This window comes from Simochromis diagramma, unplaced genomic scaffold, assembly GCF_900408965.1.
Source record: "Simochromis diagramma unplaced genomic scaffold, fSimDia1.1 OVJJ01000802.1, whole genome shotgun sequence".
NCBI lineage: Eukaryota > Metazoa > Chordata > Actinopteri > Cichliformes > Cichlidae > Simochromis > Simochromis diagramma.
In genome coordinates, this window is record NW_024387492.1 from 8475195 (window position 1) to 8499281 (window position 24087).

The following is a 24087-nucleotide window of genomic DNA, read 5'->3' on the forward strand; positions in this document are numbered from 1 at the left end:
AAGCATCATGGCCAAACATGTTCATGCTGGTCGTGTTGGTTGGAAAGACAGTATTTAAGTAGTCTAGGTTTATTCAGATCCATCTTTGCAAGCCTAAAATGCTCATTTTAGAGAGAAGAGCCTTTCCCCTTTGTGACCTTTTCAAACCGGCCATACTTATTCAGTTGTTTTGTAAACATGCTGCACTGAATGAGGCATTTAGAGTCTCAGATGTGGCTCTTGGGTTACCTTTACCTTCTTTATTGCTATGGAAGCCGTATGAGTGTTGTTTGTTTTTTACAGTACTGCACAGAGTGCTGGCATAACATTTTCATATGACTATATTTAACTATTTTGGGGTTTCCTGTGTAATAGAACTCATTGCATACAGCCTTAATAATGAAAAAGTATCAGTAAATCAGTAAATGGGAATTGTGAAATCTTGCTCTGTTATTACATAGAAACAGACTGAAACTGGGTGCATTTTTTGGGATATACACATTCACACTTTACTGTTTTCTGTGGTCATCAGGCAATATAGGCAAAAGACGAGCTGCAAGGCCCTCATTTGTTGCTATTGTTACTGCAATAAAAATATTAATTAACACAATAGTAATCAGTTATTGACATTAAAACTTACATAAAATTTATAAAAGGGGTATATTACCAGGGTGGTTGCACATCCCACTAGTAGCTCAACACTCCCTCCTGTGGCTCGAATTGTGTATTGTTTTACAGTATTACTGTAAACATGTTTCTTGACACTGAAAGGTAAAGATATGAGTAGCAGAGGCCAGCAGAGGAACTAAAATGTGTGTCATGGAAACCATGCCCTGTTTTTTTATCTTGCATCTTATACACTTGAGCAGACAACACTCCACCACACCTACATTTAACACCAATCACCCAGACACACAATACAAAACAGTGCAGACGGGTTTTTTTTCCATTGCATTGTTGATTTGATACCAAAGGTCATTTGCATTTTTTAAAAAAAGATCACAGGCACAAATTTTGCAAATCATTGACCGCATCTACACATTCTGAAGTACAACGAGCTCTACTGATAACTAACCTAAAGTCCTTCTTGACCAATAACTTTGAGGACCATACATTTGTGAGTTTTAAAACTTAAAGATGAAATACAGTTATCAGTTGTGCTCACTGACTAATTGCAGGACTGGGGCGGAGTAACTACTGCAAGTGAAATTTAATCAGAAGATTATTTTCGCACTCTGTAGGTAGATCATCTGCCTGAGAATCAAGGGAGAAATGTAAGAGACCAGATAAAAAAGCAAACTGCTGTCTGTTTCCAGTAAACTGAATGTAACCCCCAAGGGGAGGTCCTGGTCTTCACTGTTAGAGAGAGAGAGAGCGAGAGCAAGAGAGAGAGAGAAATTAGAGCAGAGCAAAAGAGAGAGAGAAACTTTCCAAACCAAAATGAGTGAGTGAGAGTGACACACTGACAAGCACTCAGTTTTCAATGAGGAAATTGAAGACATTTTGCATCTGGAGTACTTCTGAAGACACGAGCCAAAGACAAGCTAAAGGTATTTATCTGCTGAATGAAAATATGACGTTATAGAGCAGTGACAGGGACTGAGAATTTCTAGATATTGTAAGGTAGTGGTGAACATAATAGTGTAAGTATTATTTTATTTAAATAATGTCGTACAATGTTGGTAAAACACATCACAAATTAAACAAAACATAACGCATAACGTGGATGATAAAATATGTGCGATAGAAAATTGGCAAAAGTATCAAGACTAATTATTATTATTAATTTTCATTTCAATTATCACTTTTTTTCGCGTGAAATCCATAAGTCAACGGTTTGTGTAAAGCCTCCCTACAGTCATGCATTTCTTGACATGACATTTTGTTATTACAACCCACTGAATATTAAAGCACTGCTCTTGCTGTTTTAGGTGTAATTTTCCATTTTAAGATGTAATTAAACCATCGATATTCATAATACGGTACTTACGCTTGTAGTATAAAACACACACAGTCCAAATCTGCTACATCATTATTTTATCAGTGTTGTGTATTTGCATGTGCAGTCATTATCTTTAGCTTCTGTAATACACATTACATCAACTATATTTGACTTTGTGATCTAAAAAACACCTTTTAACATTAACACCTCATACAACTTGCTTCAGATAAGCAACAGTTCTTGTTTAACACCATCACTTAGTTTGGTGACATTTCTACACCAGTGCGTTTTTAGCTATTTTTAGCTGTTTTCTTTTCCTCTATTTTTAACTGGAACATGACAATGAAGCCCCACCGTAAACTGTACATGCTAATGCAATGGTAAAGAGCTGTAAACACATTTTCACTTCCTCTTTTGAGAGCCAGTTTTAGTTTTTTTGTTTTCTTGTTTCAATTTTATTATTTTTCTTGGGTCACCTGTTACCAAGCGATAGACCTAAAGAGATGCTCACTAAATACATTTTAGCAATTTTGAGTCATTAGATGTCATTTTCCAGCACCGGGCATGAAGTCAAAGAGCAGGCCCTGCAGTGGGAGGAGTGGAGACTAAAAACAGCAGCAGTAAAGCTCATCTGTTTGATCAGGTAACAGCAAAGTAATAAGCACATTGTAGCTATGTGAGTCTCTTTCCAGAAACTTATTGGATCATTGTTTACTGATACTACACTAAACAGTGCATTCTGTAATTAGATATGTGATTTTAGTAAATGTTAGCGTCATGTAACGTAGCTAAAAGAGGTTTCCACCAAACACGCAGGATGGGCTGCACTTGCAGTGGCGAGAAACAAGTAAAAGAAGAAGGATTCCGCAAAGGAAAACACAAATCACATGCCTCCCCGTCATCAAACCATATAGTAAGTAAAACACTAAAAAGATTTACTCGGACGTGAAACAAATTTTATTCTAATTACCTCAAAAGGTTTACTTGACACACTGGACATAATCAACGACTTCTTTTTTTTCTCCCAATTCTTTCAAGGGACGAAGTGGAAACGCCTATACAAATAATGGTAATCACAAACTTCCTTGCATATATCAACCATCATAGTGGAAAGTAACAGGCCTGCATTCACGGACCCAACTGCTGCTGCGTTAAGAGACATTAGTGGCAGTAATAAGAGCTACAGTTTTGTGATCAAAATCTTGGTTGAATTTCCTCTGTTCTCTTCTGGGGATTAGATGAGATTGCAAACACATGAAAGTAATGTTAATGTCACAGATGTAAAATAACACAGCGGTTGCTCGGAGAATGAAAACAATATCGCCACAAATTGCGCATGTTAGAACACAGGATCACGTCAGGTAAAAATTAGATTAAAAATACACTTTTAAAGAAACTCTGTGCTCTTCTTTCCTTTAGATGACACTATATTTATTGCACAACACGACTTCAAAGCGACCAACGACAGTGATCTGCCTTTCAGAAAGGGAGACAAACTTAAAGTATTGCAAGAGTAAGTCTCGTTCTATGGTTCCCACAGTAGTGAAAGTGACAATAAAGAAAGCGCACAGAGAAATAAAATGAATTCGGAATGTTTGTCTGGTGTACAGAACCGGAGAATGGTGGCTGGCCCGACTGCTGACGACTGGACAAGAAGGCTTGATACCATCGAATTATGTAGCCAGAGCAGATACACTGGAAGTGGAAAAGTAAGCTTGAAATATTATGAAATGAAATGTAGCACACATCTATTGATTGATTAATGCTGTTATACGGGGTTTTTGTATTATTATATTCAGGAAGAGTGACTTCTGTGGTTTTGTGGTGCTCTCTCTTGCAGATGGTTTTTCAAGGATTTGGGCAGAAGAGAAACCGAGAGGCTACTTTTAGCACCCGGAAATAAACCAGGGTCCTTTCTAATTCGAGAGAGTGAGACCTGTAAAGGTGACCACCATCAGTATCTTTCCGAGATCATGCCACAACTCACATTTTTAGCAGCTACCTGTATTTATTTTCATTGTGGTCAATAAACCCAAATGTCCTTTTTTCCCCTCTCAGGGTCATTCTCGCTGTCAGTCAAAGATTATGAAGGAGAAAGAGGAGATGTAGTAAAACATTACAAAATCCGTTGTTTGGACAAAGGTGGCTACTACATCTCCCCTTCCAACACGTTCCCGACCCTACAGGAATTGGTTCAATACTATACCCGTAAGTAACAACTACAAATACAACATCTCCACCCTCAAAAAAGTTTGTATTTTCAGAGATGTATAATTTAAGAAACCATATCTATGCACAGGATTTTCTGTTTCCATGTTTCCAATTCAGCATTTATAATTGTAAAACCTGCATCTTGCATTAATTGGACTCACATTAAGCTTGCTGCTTTGAATTCTAAAACATCTGCAGTGACTTTGAATTAAAGGGGGAAGTTCGACCCTTGTGATGTGTTGTGCATTTCCTGAGTGAGAGGAGTGATAGTCTTTCCACTCCTGCGACTAAACCACAAGATAAGCAGGCCAGATCTTGAGAAAGGTTGTCTCAAAGATCAACTTATGAAAAAGAAATGCACGAACAAACATGCTTTTAGAATTATCTAATGAAAGATGAGATGTATAGTTTCTGTAACTATATTTATCACTTGTGCAAAGAAAGATGGAAAAATTTTTTGTTTGTTATATCTGAATGTATCGTATTTGGGTGCAGACACGACAGATGGGTTATGTCAGCGACTGTATGCTCCCTGTAAGCCTATGGCCCCTCAGCAACCATGGGCCCATGATGAATGGGAGATTCCTCGAGAGACAGTGAAAATGGTGAAGAAATTGGGGGCCGGACAGTTTGGGGAAGTGTGGATGGGTAAGGGAAAGCCACCGATCAAACTGTTTGAAGACACCTAATAAACCAAGACGGCAAAGTCAATAAAGCATTCTGTTTGAATTATTTGGCAGGTTACTACAAGAACACCCAGAAGGTTGCTATTAAGACCTTAAAGGAGGGGACAATGGCACCTGAGGCCTTCCTTCAGGAGGCCAACCTGATGAAGCAGTTGAGGCATGACCGACTGGTACGACTACATGCTGTTGTCACTAAGGAGCCCATTCTTATTGTCACCGAATTTATGATCAATGGTAAGTGAAACAAAGAAGAGTTTTAAGAGTTGCTGATAATTAAATATTAACTATAATATATATATATATATATAATGTAGTACCAATTGGCCTTTCACCAATAAATTAAAACCGAAGTAATCTGGTACTGATTTTCATGATTTGTTTAAAAAAAAAATTTACTTGAAAATATTAAAGAACATAGTCGCAGTGGCATTAAGGGCTGTCTTGATTGTCCGAACAACACAAGCGTTTCCAATAAGCAAAAATATCTTTTTGGAAGCAGTTCGAAACTGTGGGCAAAGAGCGATTTTTTTGGTTAGTCTTAATTCTATAGGCCAACCAAATATAAGATTTTTAAGATTGATACAAACACCAACATTTGGTGATTTGTAAATTTGATATTCTGACATATCAGCCAATATTGTTTTTCTTCCAGAGACACGAAATACAAACAGATTTGCGTAACATTTGTTATTTATTTAATCATTTACACTCTTCACTCTGATTGGATCAGCTTATTGTTGTTTTTTGTCAACAGGGAAGTTGCAGAGTGCTCTCTGCTGAAGGGTGTTTCTCCGCTCTCTTCTTTACATTTTAAATTTTCAGTCGTCATTACAAATTCCAGTACTGATAAACTGGCAACTAACTTGTATCATTCAATAACACAGTAATACCTAACATTTCCCAATTAGTACTAACACAAAAGAGTGTTGATAAAATACAAAATTTAGCAAAAATGCAAACCTTCTGACGATGCAGCTGGTGGTGTACCACAGCGCCACAGCGCCTGGAAGGTGGGAGGCGCCCAGTTGATATCACTGATAAAATAAACCATAGCACAAGTTACAGATGTTTGTCACCCAAGGCCTAACTTTACTCATGCAGAAAGCATTTAACTTATGAACTGAATTTTACCCAATTGCAACTGATTAAAAGTTGGTTCCTTTTCTGAAGCGTATCGCTGGTGGGAAACATGCTTTGAAACATATTACTTGTTCTTCCTGACTTTGCTTTTATCATTTGCGGAAATGTGTGCGAACCTGTTGACGTCAACTATGCAACCGTTTTTTGGCAAATGTTATAGAGAAGTTCACAGTCATAGCCGCTACGGTAACAACAAGGTGGGGGCGTAAAAAAATATCTGCGCCAGGGCCGATCGCAGAGTTGTTACGCCAAAATATATATAAAAATATATACACGTGGACATTAAGATAACATAAGATGACATGAGATATATGTTACACTTTTTCTTTTTTATATTCATCCCAAAGTTGAGGAATATAATGTATTATATCTAAACACATTAACAACAATATTTGTGACTCTTTTAATATTCGTCTTTTGCAACTGTTTGATTATATGGTTATTGCTTAAGGCCTCAATGTTTGGTGTATTGGTGTGCTAAATGAGATTCTGTAGTAAAGGCAAGCTAATTTAAATATCATACCTACTGACTTCACCAGGAAATGAATATTAAAATCTTTGGTTTGGGTTTTGATTAGACTGGTGCTTGTTGTACTGACTCACTTTAGACTGAACAGACGGCTCTTATTATGGCTAACGGCTAGACAATTAAACACTCTGCCGTATCCTCATTTTTCAAAATGTGCACCAATCCAAAAGCCCCCAACAACAACTGGAACATTACAGAGCTTTTCTGTTAGGAGATATGTAGGTAGAAGTTTCAATTAAACCACAGTAGTTTCAGATAATATGTGCTTCTCTTTTTTTATTTGCAGGATGTCTTCTAGACTTTCTAAAAACAGACGAAGGGAAAAAGCTAAAGCTAAATAAGCTGATCGACATGTCAGCACAGGTAGGAAACTTCTAATAAAGAAATTCAGTTACATGATTTCAGTTAACTATCGTGTGTGCATGACATTTTCAGCGATAACAGTCACTGATACTGTAATCTTGTAAATGCCAAAACGTTTCTTTTTGCTCTGAGTGTTTCCATAATTCTTTCATTTGTGTCTCTTCTGCTGCTTCTGACTGTGATAGTCAGCGTGACTTTAATCTTTAATTAAAAGATGAATGTATGCTTTGTTAAAAAACAAATACACTAGCCATCTGGCTGACCTCAATGTCTATTTTTACATTCTCGCTGCTCTACAGTAACATTTTGAAAGTACCATATACTATGCGCTTTGGCATCACACACACGGAAACTGTCAGCAGATGCTATGTGGTTTCTGTGGTGGTGCTTTTGCTTGTCTGATTTGAAAGCCTCACCCTACGTCAATTATTAACATCCGGACAGGAAATCATGCTATTTTTCCATCCACAGTGAGCTCCCCCAGAACTCTTTTGGCCCTCCAAAAAACTTTTGACTTCCTGAGAGTTGGCACATCCTGTTAAACCCACTCTACTGTCATTTTCTTTTACAATGTGAACATAAGTATTAACACATACAGCTCGCTGTAGAGGCCTCATTGCATGTGCTCGGCTTTTATAAGACATTCAGATTCCTATCAAACTGATGTGCTGTTGTCTTGTGTGTTTTTACGATGGAAAACCAACATTTCTTGAATTGACATTTTAATCTAACAAATCTGCTATTTCTTTGGATATACCAGATAGCTGAAGGCATGGCGTACATTGAGAAGAAGAACTACATCCACCGTGATCTGCGTGCAGCTAACATACTGGTCAGCGAGACGCTGCATTGCAAGATAGCAGACTTTGGCCTGGCCAGAATCATCGAGTCAGAATACACGGCTCAAGAAGGTGCAGTAAGGAGTTTTGACGTAAACGCGCCTCCGGTGCCACAAACAGGATTTTAGAAACACTCGCGTCACAAAGAAACGCTGACGTCTTGTCTGAAGACACATTTCCATCTCCTTTAGAAATTTATGACCCAAGTTTTCCTTCTTCTATTAGTAATATAGGTTGTTTTTATATAATGTATTTTTCTGTAGTTTTCAACATTAAGGACGACAATCAATAGTGTCTGATAAATGTCTCAAGAGGGCCTTTAATTAATATACAGCAGAATATAGAATTCAATTCTTAACTTTAAACCAAAGTGCTCAATAATTAACAGATAATTAAATCATATTAAGTAGTGGAAACTTTAAAAAAAAAATGTCTACACAGAAATTTTGACCTTTTTTTGTTTCTGATACTGATTTTTTTTTTTTAATAACTTGATTTGTTTCACAGATTAAGAAACCATCACTTAAAATTGGTAATTTCACATTACTTATTTCTATTGCGTTCTTCTCCTAGCCTGCACTTGTGCATTAATACTGTAGTGTTCGTTTCATTGTGTCGGGCAAGTTCTGGATTTGCAGCAGCATGCATGCTCTATTGCAATGAGTTGGTATGTGTTGATTTTTGGTGGGCAGGTTTCCGTAGCTTATAGTTGCTGAGATTTCGTTATATTTACTTTTGTTTCAAAAAAAGCAAAGCAGTAAAACCATGTTTGAACTGGGTTACGGGGTTTGTGACTATGACTGCGGTGGTACACACAGGAGTGTGCAGCACGGTGCGTCGTTCATTATAAGGAAGATTTTTGAAATTGTTTCAAAGCACTCTTGTTGATGCTCGTCGGGAGCGATATACTGTTTGGTGTGTGCGCGTGTGAGGGCGAATGTGTAAAATAGAAAAAATGTGATTTCATTTAATCATCTGAGCTTAACTTTAATTGAAAAAGGCACATATAGCACATATAGCATTCAATCACCACTTCACATGTAAGCGCAGCTGCCGAAATCCTTTTTTGAGCTGAAGGTCATTTCCTCTGTTAGCAGAAACTCACCCTCCTCCCCTACCAAAATTAGTAAAGAGTGATTGCTTCAATTATTCTTAAAACAGCATATTGTGTTTTTAAAGTATGTTATAAAAGTGTGAGTACAATGCCCATAATTTTCAATCAGGTGTATACAAGTGTATATTCTAATATCAATATATATTTGAAATTGTATTTACATTTTGTCTAACTCTGTGAATTAAAAACATATAAATCTGTCACAGTGATTGAAAATCTTGTAAAAAACAAGAAAATAGAACCCACAGATTTATCAGAGCGACAGAATGATCTGTAAATTCTCTAATGGAAAGCTTTCTCATTATTTCAGAGTATTTCCTGCCCATTAATCATCCCACATTAAAAGGAAAATAAACATTTACACAGATGCGCACACACCTACATATCCTTCACAGTGAACAACAAGTAACACAACTTCCTTCCATTTTTTTCCTTTTACTTTTGTCTAATAATCAGGTGCTAAGTTTCCCATTAAATGGACGGCTCCAGAGGCCATCAACTTTGGGACGTTCAGCATCAAATCGGATGTCTGGTCCTTTGGGATCCTCCTGACAGAAATAGTCACCTACGGAAGAATACCATACCCAGGTATGGGTTATTTGAAATAACTTCATATTTACAGAAAACAGCTCAAATATTGCTTTGCTATCTTATGAAAAAAAAGTTACAAAATATCTGTCAAAGTGCATGCTTTTTTTCTCTCTTCATCAGGTATGACGAACCCAGAGGTGATCAGGAGTCTAGACAGGTCATACAGGATGCCATGTCCAGACGGCTGTCCAGAGGAACTGTATAATATCATGATGGTGTGCTGGAAGCAGAAGCCTGACGACCGACCGACTTTTGAATATCTTCAGAACACTCTCAACGACTTTTTTATTGCCACGGAAGGACAATATGAGATGCAGCCGTGATGACAGAAAAAGAGAATGTTTTTCGTTGTGGACAATGAAATCTCTTAAAAAACCATGACTTGAATGGATAAAGGACCACATAGCTTTTTGATGATACTTTTTTCTTTTAAATAGAGTGATGGATACGTTTTTCACACCTGCCTTCTAAGTGAATGTTAAAGATATTCATGGCTTCTTCTGTCTGTAGCGGATATCAGTCAGATATGCAACGCGGCTTCATGTCAGCGCCTTTTCTCGATGGAGTATAAGGTTGCATTCTTAGAACTGATGTATGATGCGTAATAGGACGATGGATATACAAATACAGTTCACTCATGTTGTAAAGCAACATCTGGACCCAGAGAAGTCAGCACAGGTAAAGTTGCAGATTAAACATTTGCATGGTACAGAAACTAGAACCCTGAGATTACATGCACAATACTTTGCACTTTTTTTTCTTTTTTTTAAAAAAAATAAGTAATTCAGCAGATTTTTTTTAAGTGCTTAGCAAAGAGACGTTATTCTTGCATTTATGTCTTTTGTAAATAAAAATGAAGAACTCCTGGTATTTCTTGTATTTAAATCAAAAATTTGAAATTACAATGCTGTAAAAGCATTTCTCATGTAGGGCTTTAGTGGTGACTATCACTTTTTACAGTTTGGTGTTTGAGACAACGAGGATGTGTCTCAGTTCACCGATCATTAGAGAAAATAACAGCGTTTTTGTTTTGTTTTTTAAAAAAGAAGTTTGACATCTTAAGTGTGAAAGTAAAGCTAACACTCTGGATGAAACAAAAATAAAAACAACTTTAAAGTACATCATCTCCCACGTGAAAACAAATGGCAGCAATGTGTAGACTGAGTTACTAACTCTAGTTTCGATCATGTTAAAATGATGAAAGGGGTGACTGACCCGAACGTACCCCCCATTTTGAACGGCAACCCATAGGAAGCCTTTAAAAGCAGCTAACTACTAAATTACAGCAGTCTTCAACTGAGCCTTCCCAGGGGGAGCACAGACAGTTAGTGATAAGAGACTGGAATGGTTGTGTTAGCCAAGGGGTGAAACTCTGCCATTTCCTGAATGGACAGGAAACAGGAAGTGTGCGTCAGCATTCCTAAAATGCCACAAAGCTAGAACAGTCTCGCATACCAAGTTAGTAGTTGTCTTCACATTTTTCCTCCTGAAATACATCCGTTTGAAATTTACTTTTTGTTGTTTTTGCTGATTGAGCGCCTCTGAATTGTGAGAGAGAGGGAAATTGTCATTTAACATAATAGTGATGGTAAATAAAAAACAAAACAACTTCAAGTATTTTTAAAATATATAAAATATTATTATTAATCTTATTCAATAGGAGCACATAAGAATAAACATGCATTATATCTAAAAATGTCTGCCATGTCTGTTTTAAAAAAAATATGGCAGGTGATTTTATGTTGATATTTGTAATATAAAACTGAATATGTTTTAAAATAGCCTGTAAAGCCAGTTGAAATGTTTTTAATATGTCTGACCACTGGACTTTTTCCTTATAAATATAAATTAATCTTTAACCTCGCAGAAGACCCAAAGACGTTTCAACATTTTTAATCTCTCATATGATCCATGAATTCTGTCCCATGCATACTAATATCAGATATGGCAGGTGCTATGTCAGCATCAGCGACAGTGTATCAGTGTTTTGGATTTTCTTGCTGTTGTTTTTTTTAATGATTGCACGCATGAATGTGTTAATAGTAGTTTAATTTCAATTCATACTGGTTAATACCAGCAGTGTCTTGGAAATCAATTATATAGATTATTTATTCTCTGTAATTAGATTACTCTTTTCACCTTGTGGACAATGCAAATCAAATATGAAAATGCAAATACATGTGTATTTTTAAAAAATTAAAGAGGGAAGTGAAAAACTGAAAGGCCACAGGGCACGGTGCTGCAGTTTTTTTATACTCCTATCATCCTGCAGATGTCAGTGTTACACAGTATAGCATTCTGTAATGTATCTACAGTATAATGCATGATAGCTTTGAAAATTCTGGAAATTTTTCATAGAGGTATTTGAGAATAGTCCTGGTGAACTCACTGGAAACAGTAGTGTATATCAAAGTACTTAATAACAAAATGTCAACACTGAGTCTTAAGTTGCATTTAAAGTAAAAAGGGTTTATTTGCATACTGCTAGTTTCTCCCAACTTCCCCTAAACTGTTTTCATAAAATAAAAAGAAGGCAACATGCTGCTCTGCCTATGGCCAAAAAATAATATACTCACAAATGCTGTATGTTCTCCACCTTGTTCACAGCTGTGCTCACAAATTCTTCAGAAATCACATATCAGTCTGAGCAATTACACAGAAATCCACACAGCTAACCATTCTGTCACGCACTGATCCTATCACAGTCATCTGTATGTATTTAGTCTCTGTCGCTCTAATTGGCTTTCTTTGCATCTGAAGGCCGTGTTGAAAGACATTTACATGGCAACACACACACACACACACACACACACACACTTATTTAGGCTGTTTTTTATGTTAATTTCGCTCTTTACCGTGAATGAATTATCTATTCAACATCCAAATAAACTCATCAACTGAGGATGAGCGTATTAAGTTATGAGGCAAAGCCAAACATAGACACAGCAGTCTGTCAGCCGATCAACTGAAAGGATCGCCATTAATAAAATCTCACACTGGAGAATGATTGATAAGAAACATCACCCTGAAAAGAACTTCATGTTAACGCAAGATGACAAGACGCGCGGGGTAGAGGTTTAAAGGCCAAATCATCCTCGCTCCTCCTCCTGTGCATGACTGCTGGCTTAGAGTAATAATGAAGGGAAACAGTGGCTCGCACACAGATTAATGAGTGATCCCCCCAGAAGGCAACACATCATTAGCATTTGATAGCGATAACCCTGCACGGCCCTCTGGGACAAAAACAAAAAAAAACAAGCACATCACCACAGATGAAAAGAGATGTGCTTTCATCTTCCAATAATGTTTTCAGTGGTGTTTAGTTGGCATTATGCTTCTCATAAACATGTTTTCTCTTGGTCTCTCTCTTGGGCTTTGATGTCATTAAAATAATGGAGTCCATCAATCAAATGTGTTCGCTCTAATAGAATTGAGGGCTCTTGAACCCGTGACAGACGATGTTTCCAGAACATTTTACCAGAATAGATAAGAAAGTGCAGATAAGGAAAGAGGTGAATGGATGTAGTCATGAATTTCACTGAAATTGCTCTCTCACAATAGCAGCTATTTTGTGTTCTCTGATTAAACCTATGAAAAAATAATGACTTGCATCTCTCTCCTGAAACATTACCTAATTTTATGGGCTGTTTAACAACTAATGTGTAATACTTTGAAAAAGAAGCCCAGCTCTTTTCCTGCGTGCGGCATGAAATGAATCTGTAAAAACTTGCTGTGCACGAGGTCAAGAAGTGAGATAAACAGGCCATTTTCTCGTGTACGCAGAAGAAAAATATGTCTAATGTTATACTATATCTCTGCGATGCCATTTACAACACTCAGAAGCTCGATTTCAAGAGCTTATTCACGTAACATCACTCAATGGTGAAGATGCTCGGATTTGTGTTTTCTCACAAATCCAGCTAATTTTTAAATGTTAAATCCATCAAATCGCTGCATGTACAGCAAACACAGTTGCTCGAAGAACTGTTAACTTAAAAGCCTCTCAGTTCTGGAGAGCACTGTTTGCTTTCACATTAATTTTGCTTTCAGACCCAAAGCAAGAAGATGACCGACTACAACCGCAGCAAACGAGAAGCTTATAAAAGAACTCAACTGTCAGCACAGAGGCAGAAAGACAAAGCCTGGGACTAGCTGTTGAACATAAAGGAACCAGGGTCAGACATTTCCCCTCACAAGTAGGTGAAAATCAGATTGTTCAATTCCAACTACTTTGGTAAACTGTTGTAACTAACAGTCATTTAAACATAAGGCAACACATTTGTGCCAGTCATGTATACGTATATGTAAATAATAGCTTCTCTGCCCTGATGTTACATTGATAAGTCTGATTTGCGACCTACGTGGTGTCTATCAGGTATATGTGTGGAAACGTATGATAGTCTATGCTACAGTAACACGCTCACCACCACCGCTTTAAAAGGAAGTGATGTGTTACACGCTTGCTTCTCTTTCTCCTAATTAAGTTGTGTCTTATGTGCTGTAGAGATATCGCCCTAAATTTTCATGTAATCCCAAGTGTTGTGTTAAGACTTTTCTAATTTCTTCCCCCAAATTATTAAATCAATACTTAATCAAAGCACTCAAACACTCACCAGTCATTTTGTTAGGTGCAACTGTTCGACTGGTACCTAATGAGTCAATCATATGACAGGTATTTCAGAAACTGCTGACCTACAGGGATTTTCCCATTGCCATGAGTCTACATGGTCTGAGAGTCTTATCTTTTATCATCAGAAAGAAATAACCAGCTCCTAGAGGACAGGTGGAAGAGGACGGGCAGATGATTCCTGGAGCCAACAATTCCTAGCTGTATTTCTCCATCCTGCTCCAACCATGACAGGTTGCATAAGCAGCTGGAGAGAGCAGGTCACCAGGAAGAAGGTCGATGGTGCTGTCATAGGGGACAAAGATGACACTTTGTCTTTGCTGAATACCTTCTGTAGGCCATGACAGCACCATCGACCTTCTTCCTGGTGACCTGCTCTCTCCAGCTGCTTATACAACCTGTCATGGCTGGAGCAGGATGGAGAAATACAGCTAGAAATCGTTGGCTGCAGGAATCGTCCACCTGTCCTCTTCTTCCCATCCTCTTCCCCAGTAGGAGCTGTTTTTTTCTTTGTGGTGATAAACAATAAGACTCTCAGACCATGTAGACTTTTGCGGGATCAATGACATCACAGTAAAAAATAAATATCCACTCTAATTAGCTCCACTTTTGAACCCCTCCATGGAACATTTGGTCCTCATCCAAGAGGGTGATGAATGGAAAACAGTTTTTAATACACCTCTCTGACACTTTGAGTACCTGGTCATGCCTTTTGGACTTACAGATGCTCTTGCGGTATTTCAGGCACTGGTAAATCATTTGTTAAGTCGTCGTATATCTTGACAACATTGTGATTTTTTTCTAAGACCTTGCAGGAGCACCAAGTTCACAACTACATTGTATTACCGCAGCTTCTGGAGAATTGACTCTGTGTCAAAGATGAAAAGTGCAAGTTTCACTCACCATCCATCACATTTTCGCTCTATATCTTAGCAGGGGGGCAGATGAAGACAGACACGCAGTCACAGAATGGCTCATGCTGACTTCACAAAAAAAGCTACAATGCTTCCTTGGATTCACCAATTTCTGCTGCTGCATCTGGAACTACAGTCAGGTAGTTTGGTCCCCAGATTCCGAAGCGGCCTTTTACAAATTGAAGGAGCCGTTCACCTCAGCAGGCTTGGTGGTCTCTGTTTTTTCTTCTTTAAAATCTCCTATCGCCCAGGTTCAATATACAGGGAGTGCAGAATTATTAGGCAAGTTGTATTTTTGAGGAATAATTCTATTATTGAACAACAACCATGTTCTCAATGAACCCAAAAAACTCATTAATATCAAAGCTGAATGTTTTTGGAAGTAGTTTTTAGTTTGTTTTTAGTTTTAGCTATTTTAGGGGATATCTGTGTGTGCAGGTGACTATTACTGTGCATAATTATTAGGCAACTTAACAAAAAACAAATATATACCCATTTCAATTATTTATTTTTACCAGTGACACCAATATAACATCTCCACATTCACAAATATACATTTCTGACATTCAAAAACAAAACAAAAACAAATCAGCGACCAATATAGCCACCTTTCTTTGCAAGGACACTCAAAAGCCTGCCATCCATGGATTCTGTCAGTGTTTTGATCTGTTCACCATCAACATTGCGTGCAGCAGCAACCACAGCCTCCCAGACACTGTTCAGAGAGGTGTACTGTTTTCCCTCCTTGTAAATCTCACATTTGATGATGGACCACAGGTTCTCAATGGGGTTCAGATCAGGTGAACAAGGTGGCCATGTCATTAGTTTTTCTTCTTTCATACCCTTTCTTGCCAGCCACGCTGTGGAGTACTTGGACGCGTGTGATGGAGCATTGTCCTGCATGAAAATCATGTTTTTCTTGAAGGATGCAGACTTCTTCCTGTACCACTGCTCGAAGAAGGTGTCTTCCAGAAACTGGCAGTAGGACTGGGAGTTGAGCTTGACTCCATCCTCAACCCGAAAATGCCCCACAAGCTCATCTTTGATGATACCAGCCCAAACCAGTACTCCACCTCCACCTTGCTGGCGTCTGAGTCGGACTGGAGCTCTCTGCCCTTTACCAATCCAGCCACGGGCCCATCCATCTGGCCCATCAAGACTCACTCTCATTTCATCAGTCCATAAAACCTTAGAAAAACCAGTCTTGAGATATTTCTTGGCCCAGTCTTGACGTTTCAGCTTGTGTGTCTTGTTCAGTGGTGGTCGTCTTTCAGCCTTTCTTACCTTGGCCATGTCTCTGAGTATTGCACACCTTGTGCTTTTGGGCACTCCAGTGATGTTGCAGCTCTGAAATATGGCCAAACTGGTGGCAAGTGGCATCTTGGCAGCTGCACGCTTGACTTTTCTCAGTTCATGGGCAGTTATTTTGCGCCTTGGTTTTTCCACACGCTTCTTGCTACCCTGTTGACTGTTTTGAATGAAACGCTTGATTGTTCGATGATCACGCTTCAGAAGCTTTGCAATTTTGAGACTGCTGCATCCCTCTGCAAGATATCTCACTATTTTTTACTTTTCTGAGCCTGTCAAGTCCTTCTTTTGACCCATTTTGCCAAAGGAAAGGACGTTGCCTAATAATTATGCACACCTGATATAGGGTGTTGATGTCATTAGACCACACCCCTTCTCATTACAGAGATGCACATCACCTAATATGCTTAATTGGTAGTAGGCTTTCGAGCCTATACAGCTTGGAGTAAGACAACATGCATGAAGAGGATGATGTGGACAAAATACTCATTTGCCTAATAATTCTGTACCCCCTGTATATCAAGCCAGATGCTCTCTCATGCCAGTTCTCAGAAAATGCAGTCAGCTGGATCAGCTGGACAAATCCTGCCGGCATCCTGTACTGTTGGAGCTCTAACCTGGGATTTGGAGGAGACCATCCAGCGTGCCCTGTCAGACGACCCTGACTGACACCCCATCGCTATGTTCCTACCACAGCCTTTTCCACTGTTATCCACTGGGGGCTCACTGCTACTTTGCCAGTCACCCTGGGGTAAGTAGAATGTGTTTTCTCAGACTATTTCTGGTGAGACACACTCAAGAAAGATGTCGAGAAAGATGTCTCAGGTAGCAGCCTGCACAGTCTGCACCTGAAACGCCAGGAAGAGCAGCACGCAACTGCTTCAGCCTCTAGCAGTTCCTCACTGGCTCTCATCTTGGTGGATTTTGTCACCAGTTTACCAGCCTAAAATGGTAAGCAGTCATCTTATCAATCATGGACAGATTCTATAAAGTAGCACATTGCATTGCTCTCCAAAATCTAGCCACTGAATTTGGTATAAACAAGATGAAACTATGGGTCAATCTTGCCTCTAGTGGTGTAATAGTGTGGTGGATATGACACACTTTGGGCCCTTTAGTACCAACTGGTGATCATTTAAATGCCACAGCCCACTGATGCCTATTGATCCTGTTTATCTATTTATGCCTTCAGTGCAGACATCTTCAGATGGCTGCTCCATTACGATAAGGCACCATATCATAAAGCTCAAATCATCTCAAAGTGGTAAACATGTCATTACACTCTAATAGCCTCCACAGTCACCAGATCTCAATCCACCAGAGCACCTTTGTGTTGTGTTGTGATGGGATATTCACATCATGAATGCATAGCCAACAAATCTGCAGCACCTGTGCGATTCTCTCACATCAACATGGACCAAAGTCTCTGAGGAATGCTTCTAGCACCTTGTGGAACTGCCATGAAGGATAAAGGCAGTTCTAAATGATTCCTGTTTCATCAGAAACGAGACAAACTGTCAGAAACTATTATCACAAATAGCTTCTATATCCTGTATCTTTTTTTGGAGCTGTACTTTTCAAAAGAAGATACAGGAAATGTTTGTGGTGTTTACCAAGAAAGCACCTACTTACCAAGAGTGGTGTCAGTTAATATAATTCACAGCTGTTATCTTGTGACAGTGTTCTAAATATAAATATAACTAAATGTATAAATATAACTAGCTTATTAATATAAGCTGAAACTGGATGACTTGCCTGTGTAAATGAAACAGTGATGCATTGCTTCTTGAACTGCACCTACACAAGAATCCCTTGTATTGACTTTATTGATAAAGTATTATTATCATAAAAGAATTGTCTTCTTAGAATCCAATTTTATATTATTTTCATAGAAAAAATGTTTTTAAAAACAATGATAAGGTTTTATGCTAAAGTAAGAACCATAGCAGTGGCAACTGTGAAACTGCAAAGGTACAGGAAACTCTATGTATTGCAACATCGACATAAATGACTTCTAGGCAAGTGATCTAAGTCTTCCACTCATAAATGCACATTATTTCCATTACATTTCAGTCACTCGAGCAGTCTTCTGCACTGTTCATGACCTAGACAATCGATATATTATGTAACAGCTCTGATGAACTCTGCTGAAAGTCCATTTGGCCAGTATAGTTTTTAAAAGTGTCACATTTTTCAGAGTGTCTGAGTGAGTGAGATTGCTTTCATGCACAGTAAAACCATGTGGCATATACGACTGTTATTGCTGATGTCAGTGTCCTTGAGAAGGACTCTATTCATATTTTCAATGATCTGGAGAAGAAAAATCCACCTTTTCTGTCTAAATTGGAAGCTAGTATCGGGCACCAAAAAACATTTTTATAAAGGGGTTGGGAGAAGAAAAGAGAGCAGCTTGTGCTTTAAAGATCTACACAACAAGCTGACTCAAATAAAGGCTTATGCACAGACCACTGCTGTTAATGGAATTTTCTTTGATGAAGCCAAAAACAAAAGAAATGGGCACACAGGGGGTAAAATTTACGACTGTCTGCTTCCTTTCTTTGGATTGACTGGGACGGATTTAGGAAACCATCTGCTAGATTTATTATTTTTCCTGATATATGAGTCTGTGTCAATTAATTTACTGTAGGAAACAGTAAAACCATGACGCAAAAATATAACCCCACCCACACAAATGTACAGACGTATTTGGTAACTGCGCTGTGGACGTGTTCAAGGGCACCAGTAACTACAGGGAAATGTAACTATATGCGCACTGGTGCAATAAAAAGTAGTAAAGGATCATGTTGGATAATGTTGGCCTGAAATGTAGCCACTGAATGTTCTCGCAGACTTTCTGCCTGTACAGGAGCATTATTCTAGAGACCGATCACCTCTGAAGGTATGACTGGGAGCATCGATAGAATAATTAACTCCTAATAAGCACATACACATTTTACTGGAACGTAAAATATTCACATTGCTGTCAACTTACAGTATGTAATGTGATGCATGGCATCTTAATTTATTCAAAATACAGTGCAATGCCACTGTTCATCTTTAAACCCCTGCTGTCACCATATCTGTTCTCTTTAAGGATTGTATGGTTTTTATTTATGTATATAGACAGCTCAAAAAATAAAATAAAATGAAATAAAGAAACACTTAGAAAGTGTTGGATGGACTGAAACATAATGTCCTTCTATTAGACTTAGGTCAGGTGAGCATTGGGGCCAATCAGTGGTATCAGTTCCTTCATCCTCCAGGAACTGCCGGCATAATCTCGTCACATGATGCCAGGTATTGTCACTCACCAGGAGGAACCCAGGACCCACTGCACTAGTGTAGGGTCTGACAATGAGTCAGCCCAAGGATTTCCCCAACCTAATGGCAGTTGGGGTGCCATCGCCTGTGGAGGTCAGAATTTCCATGGACATGCCTACCCACACCATCACTGACCCACTACCCAAAAGGTCATGTTAAATGATGTTGCAGACATCTCCACATCTTCTTCCAGACCCTTTCATGTCTGTCACATGTGCTCAGGGTGAACCTGCTGTCATCATGTCATCTGTGAAAAGCATAGGGTGCCAGTGGAGGACCTGCCAAGTCTGGTATTCTAGGGCCAATTGGGCTCCATGGTCCCTACAAGGCCCACGAGAGGTTTTTGGGTCCTCAGGCCATCATTATGAAGTCTGTTTCTGATTGTTTTGTCTGAGACATTCAAATCTGTGGCCTGCTGGAAGCCATTCTGTAGAACTCTGGCAGGACTCATCCTGTTCCTCCTTACACAAAGAAGCAGGTACCAGTCCTCTTGATTGGTTAAGGACCTTCCACTGCCCCGTGCAGCTTTCCTACAGAAACTGATGTGCCATCCTGGAGGAGTTGAACTACCTGTGCAACCTCTGTAGGGTTCAGGTATCGGCTCCTGCTACCACTAGGCACACTGACACTAGCCAAACGCAAAACTAAAGACAAAACAGAAAAGATGCAGAGGGAAAAAATGTCAGCAGCCTCCACCTGTAAAACCATTCGTGTTTTGGAGGTTGTCTCATCGTTGCCACTCTAGTCCTGGTGTTCATTTCATAAACACTAAAACAGCTGAAACTGATCAACCCACAAGTTTAACAGACTTCATGCTATACTCTGATTATAGTGTTCCTTTATTTTATTTTATTTTATTTTAGCAGTGTAATTGGTTTTGACTGGCGTCCCAAAGAACATACTCTAATAATGTGAAGAAAAAAACAACAAGAAGGAAATTGCATGCAATATTTATGGGTTGTGTTCCTATTAAGTATTATTAATAGCATTCAGCAATTTACTACCACAGCTACATAGAGTGTTTTATAATGTCCTTTTACAAAATAACCATTAACTTTAGAACTGCTTCATACCCAAGCCAAAAAACTTTTAATGCATAGCAACATTTCTAATATTACACTTCAAGTATCTGAAAATAACCTGGCGGAGCAATAAAGAGTCTATGTCTGCTGTCATTTGTTAAGTCCCTGACATCTCATTACTCATAAAGTCCTTTTACTGGCCACTGAACACCAAGCAATTAACACTTTAAGTCTTCCTCGTGTCAAGTGATGCTTTCCTTTAGGGACTTTAAACCCCGGGATGCTAAAGAGATGCTGCCTGAAAGTTTTATTCAACTAAATGTAGACCTAGTAGCACAGAGAAGAATTCAAAGTAAAGAGGAGGAGAGAGAGAGATAAATAGGTTTCAAAAGGGAGCCAAGGTGTGAAGTGACCTTCTACCTTTAAAAGGTTCTCTGCATTTCATGCATTTATTAACATGAGCCTTTTAAGACACCACCTGCATAAAAAGATGTTTTGGTTACGTGAAGGTACAAAAATACTGCCAGAGGTTTGTAAAAGCCATTTTTTTTCTTTCTTCAGAGTATAAGGAATGAATCTCAGTGAGTTTACCACAAGTCCGGAGAGTAGACAGAAAACAGTCAACAGTTCATAATGAGTTTGAAAATATACACTAAGAAGCAGTCAGTGTGAATGACGATCAACAAGACAAATGAACTGTGAAGTTAGTTATTAAAGCTCAAATAGTATTAAAATGGTTGCCTGGGTCTGATTTTGTAGGGTTTTTTAAATCTTCATTGTAACCTATAAGCAAAAGAATCATCACTACAAAGTACGGTTTCATTGTACAGCACATACATTCCACCAACTGAGTTGCCAAAACTGATCTTCACCTCATAATGTAATCATTCACAGTATACTGCAAATTCAAATTTACATTGGAAATGTGTACAATGCACTCACAGTGAATTTTTCAAGTTTAAGCAAGAAGATAAAAACAGTTTAGAGCGCTTAATATATTAAGTCCAACATTAGTGAAGTCTAGTCAGAATTGCAATTTTAAACAACTAATTTGAAAGTAATTTTTAAAAAATATAAAAATATTTTGTGGTTAACAAGAGTCTCATTTACTTGTTAAACCATGACGATTGACTGCCTGGAAAATGGCAAGTCAAACTCATACTTGCGCATTTCAGAAATCCACAGAGATGAATGAAAACACAGTTTGATTTTCACCTTTCTGACTGACGCTGCTCATCTGAAAAATGAATTTACACCAGTGGAGGTATCAGTGGAAGGACAGTATGACAGTGAAGTGTGAACATTTTTGGTGGCATAATTTGTAGATGGGGCCCAAGTCACACAAAAACAGGCTTAGTTTGCACAAGTTGGCACTGGTTACATAAAACAAGTCACAAAGCGTGATTTAATTTCACCTGTGATGGGTTAAAGTCACTACAGGAGACAGTAACATTTTTTAAAGGCAGGAAGCTACTGCCATAGATTAAATAAAATCCAAATCACCAAGTATTAAACATTCAACTGTTTGGGATCTAATTCCTTTTATTCATTGTCTCCTGTTTTCAGATGGGGTTTTTTTGTTTTGTTTTGTTTTTTGCCTGTCCCATTTGGATCTTTAGCCATCAGAATTGTTGTCTGAAGGCCAAGAAAGATGCCAAGCGGCTATTTTTAGATGTTTAAATGTGAATCTAAGTGAAGCTTGTGCTGGAATGTCACTCTGGATTTTATAATTTTATTTGAGATCCATTTTAGTGGACTCGAGCAGTGGCTCGAGATTGATCTTGGGATAATCTTTGATCAATCTCTGTCTTTTGACTCTCATATTAAATCAGTGACCCACTCCTGCTTCTTTCATTTAAGAAATATTGCCAAATTTAGGACTATTGTCTCCAAAGCTGAACTGGAGATGTTTGTCCACGCCTTCATCTCCCCCCGGTTAGACTATTGTAACACACTCTTTTCCTGTCTGTCTAAGGCTTCCTTAAATTGCCTCCAAGCGGTCCAAAATGCTGCAGCAAGGCTTTTAACCCACATTAACAAATTCTCCCATATCGCTCCCATGTTAAAATCCTTGCACTGGCTTCCGGTTGGGTACAGATATAAGTTTAAAATCCTCACTTTTGCATTTATGTCTTTACGAGGTGAGGCCCCCACCTATATCACTAAGCTTCTCCAACACTAGTCTCCAAAGTGGATTGTTTGATCCACTAATAGTGGTCTTCTATCTTTTCCACGGACCGGTTTGAAAACGAAGGGAGATCACACTTTTCAAACTCTAGCTCCAATACTGTGGAACAGTTTACCTCCCCCGCTATGCACCATCAACTCTGTGGCTTCTTTTTTTAAAAAAAAGCTTAAAACACATCTGATTAGACAGGCATTTGGGTAATGTTCGTGTGTAATATGTAGTGCTTTTATACTTCCTTTATATTGTTTGTTTGATATGATTTTACATTCTCATGTGAAGCACTTTGTAATAGCTTCTTGTCTTAAAAAGTGCTATATAAATAAATTTTACCTCCTTACTTACTAAATAAAGGCTGCAGGGGGGATTTTGGGGGGTAAAGAATAGAAATTCCCAGCATAGCACAGTAAGACACAGCTTGGTGTGAGGCAGCATCTCTGTCTTCTCTGAAAATTATGTAAAAGACTCTAAAGGAGGTTTAGTACATTGTTTACAAATCACTGCAAAACTATCCTGACTTCCAGTCTTACACTGAAGCTGTAATAGTAGATAGAACTGGTCTGAATAAACTAATCTTTACATCTATAAAAAAAAACAAAACTTTTTTATTACACTATAGAGAAAAGAAGTTAAGCTTGATGCAGAAGCTGAAAAAGAAAAACAACAGCACACGTCTGCCTCATCACAGAGTCCTCAATTTTACCATCAAACATCTGTATTTATATTGACTTTCATGCTGAGGGAACATTCACAAAAGAATACAGTCAATACAGTGAGTGCTAACCACAATAGACCCACTTTTCTGAGCTCTCATGAAGATAAATGCCGGCCACAAATAGACAGCTGTCATGGCAACTCCATATCTAATATCTAAAACGTCGCATCCGTCTGCTCAGACTCACAGAAAACTGGACTCTAAAAGGTTAAGAGCGCTAATTTAGTTGGTAGAGTTATGAAAAAGAATTAAACGCAGGATTAAGTTTCGAGAGGGTACGTGAGTAAGTGTTATTTTACTTCTTTATTCCTAGTAATTGAAAGATTTGCCACCCGTCCCCTGCTTTACAGTAACAAGAACCCAAATATTTGATGACTTCTTTCCTCTTGTCTGAATAAAGACCGCAGTAGCCCTGCGTGCGGCTGGCAGATTCCCCGTAGATAAGCAATCTGCCTTGAAACGCTCGTCCCATGAGGCAATGCACTCAGCTTATCAACGTGATTCATCTTCCTGATTGTTTGGCGTGTCTTAGGGTGCTGTGCAGTGTGCGGTGGGTGAGAGGCACATCGACCTGCTGCAGCTGGATGGTGGAACGAAATGC

At 38.5% G+C, this 24087-nt stretch overlaps 2 protein-coding genes across 3 annotated transcripts in view; one reads left to right on the forward strand and one right to left on the reverse strand.

The window, feature by feature from the left end:
- The window catches only part of si:dkey-71h2.2 (low density lipoprotein receptor adapter protein 1), a 103345-nt gene that overhangs the window by 3206 nt on the left and 76052 nt on the right, over positions 1-24087 (reverse strand). The gene's annotated exons all lie outside the window — the stretch shown is intronic.
- Positions 1217-15007, forward strand: blk (BLK proto-oncogene, Src family tyrosine kinase). Of its 2 annotated transcripts, XM_040018189.1 has the most exons (14): positions 1217-1529; positions 2478-2564; positions 2738-2834; positions 2960-2990; positions 3341-3434; positions 3532-3630; positions 3762-3865; positions 3980-4129; positions 4628-4780; positions 4873-5052; positions 6774-6850; positions 7611-7761; positions 9260-9391; positions 9515-15007. In XM_040018189.1, the coding sequence occupies exons 3-14, from the start codon at positions 2739-2741 to the stop codon at positions 9715-9717; spliced, it is 1470 nt and encodes a 489-aa protein (XP_039874123.1). In that variant the 5' UTR covers positions 1217-1529; positions 2478-2564; position 2738; the 3' UTR covers positions 9718-15007. The 2 variants fall into 2 exon arrangements, with proteins under 2 accessions (XP_039874123.1, XP_039874122.1); XM_040018188.1 differs by lacking the exon at positions 1217-1529 and having other exon boundaries at positions 1554-2564.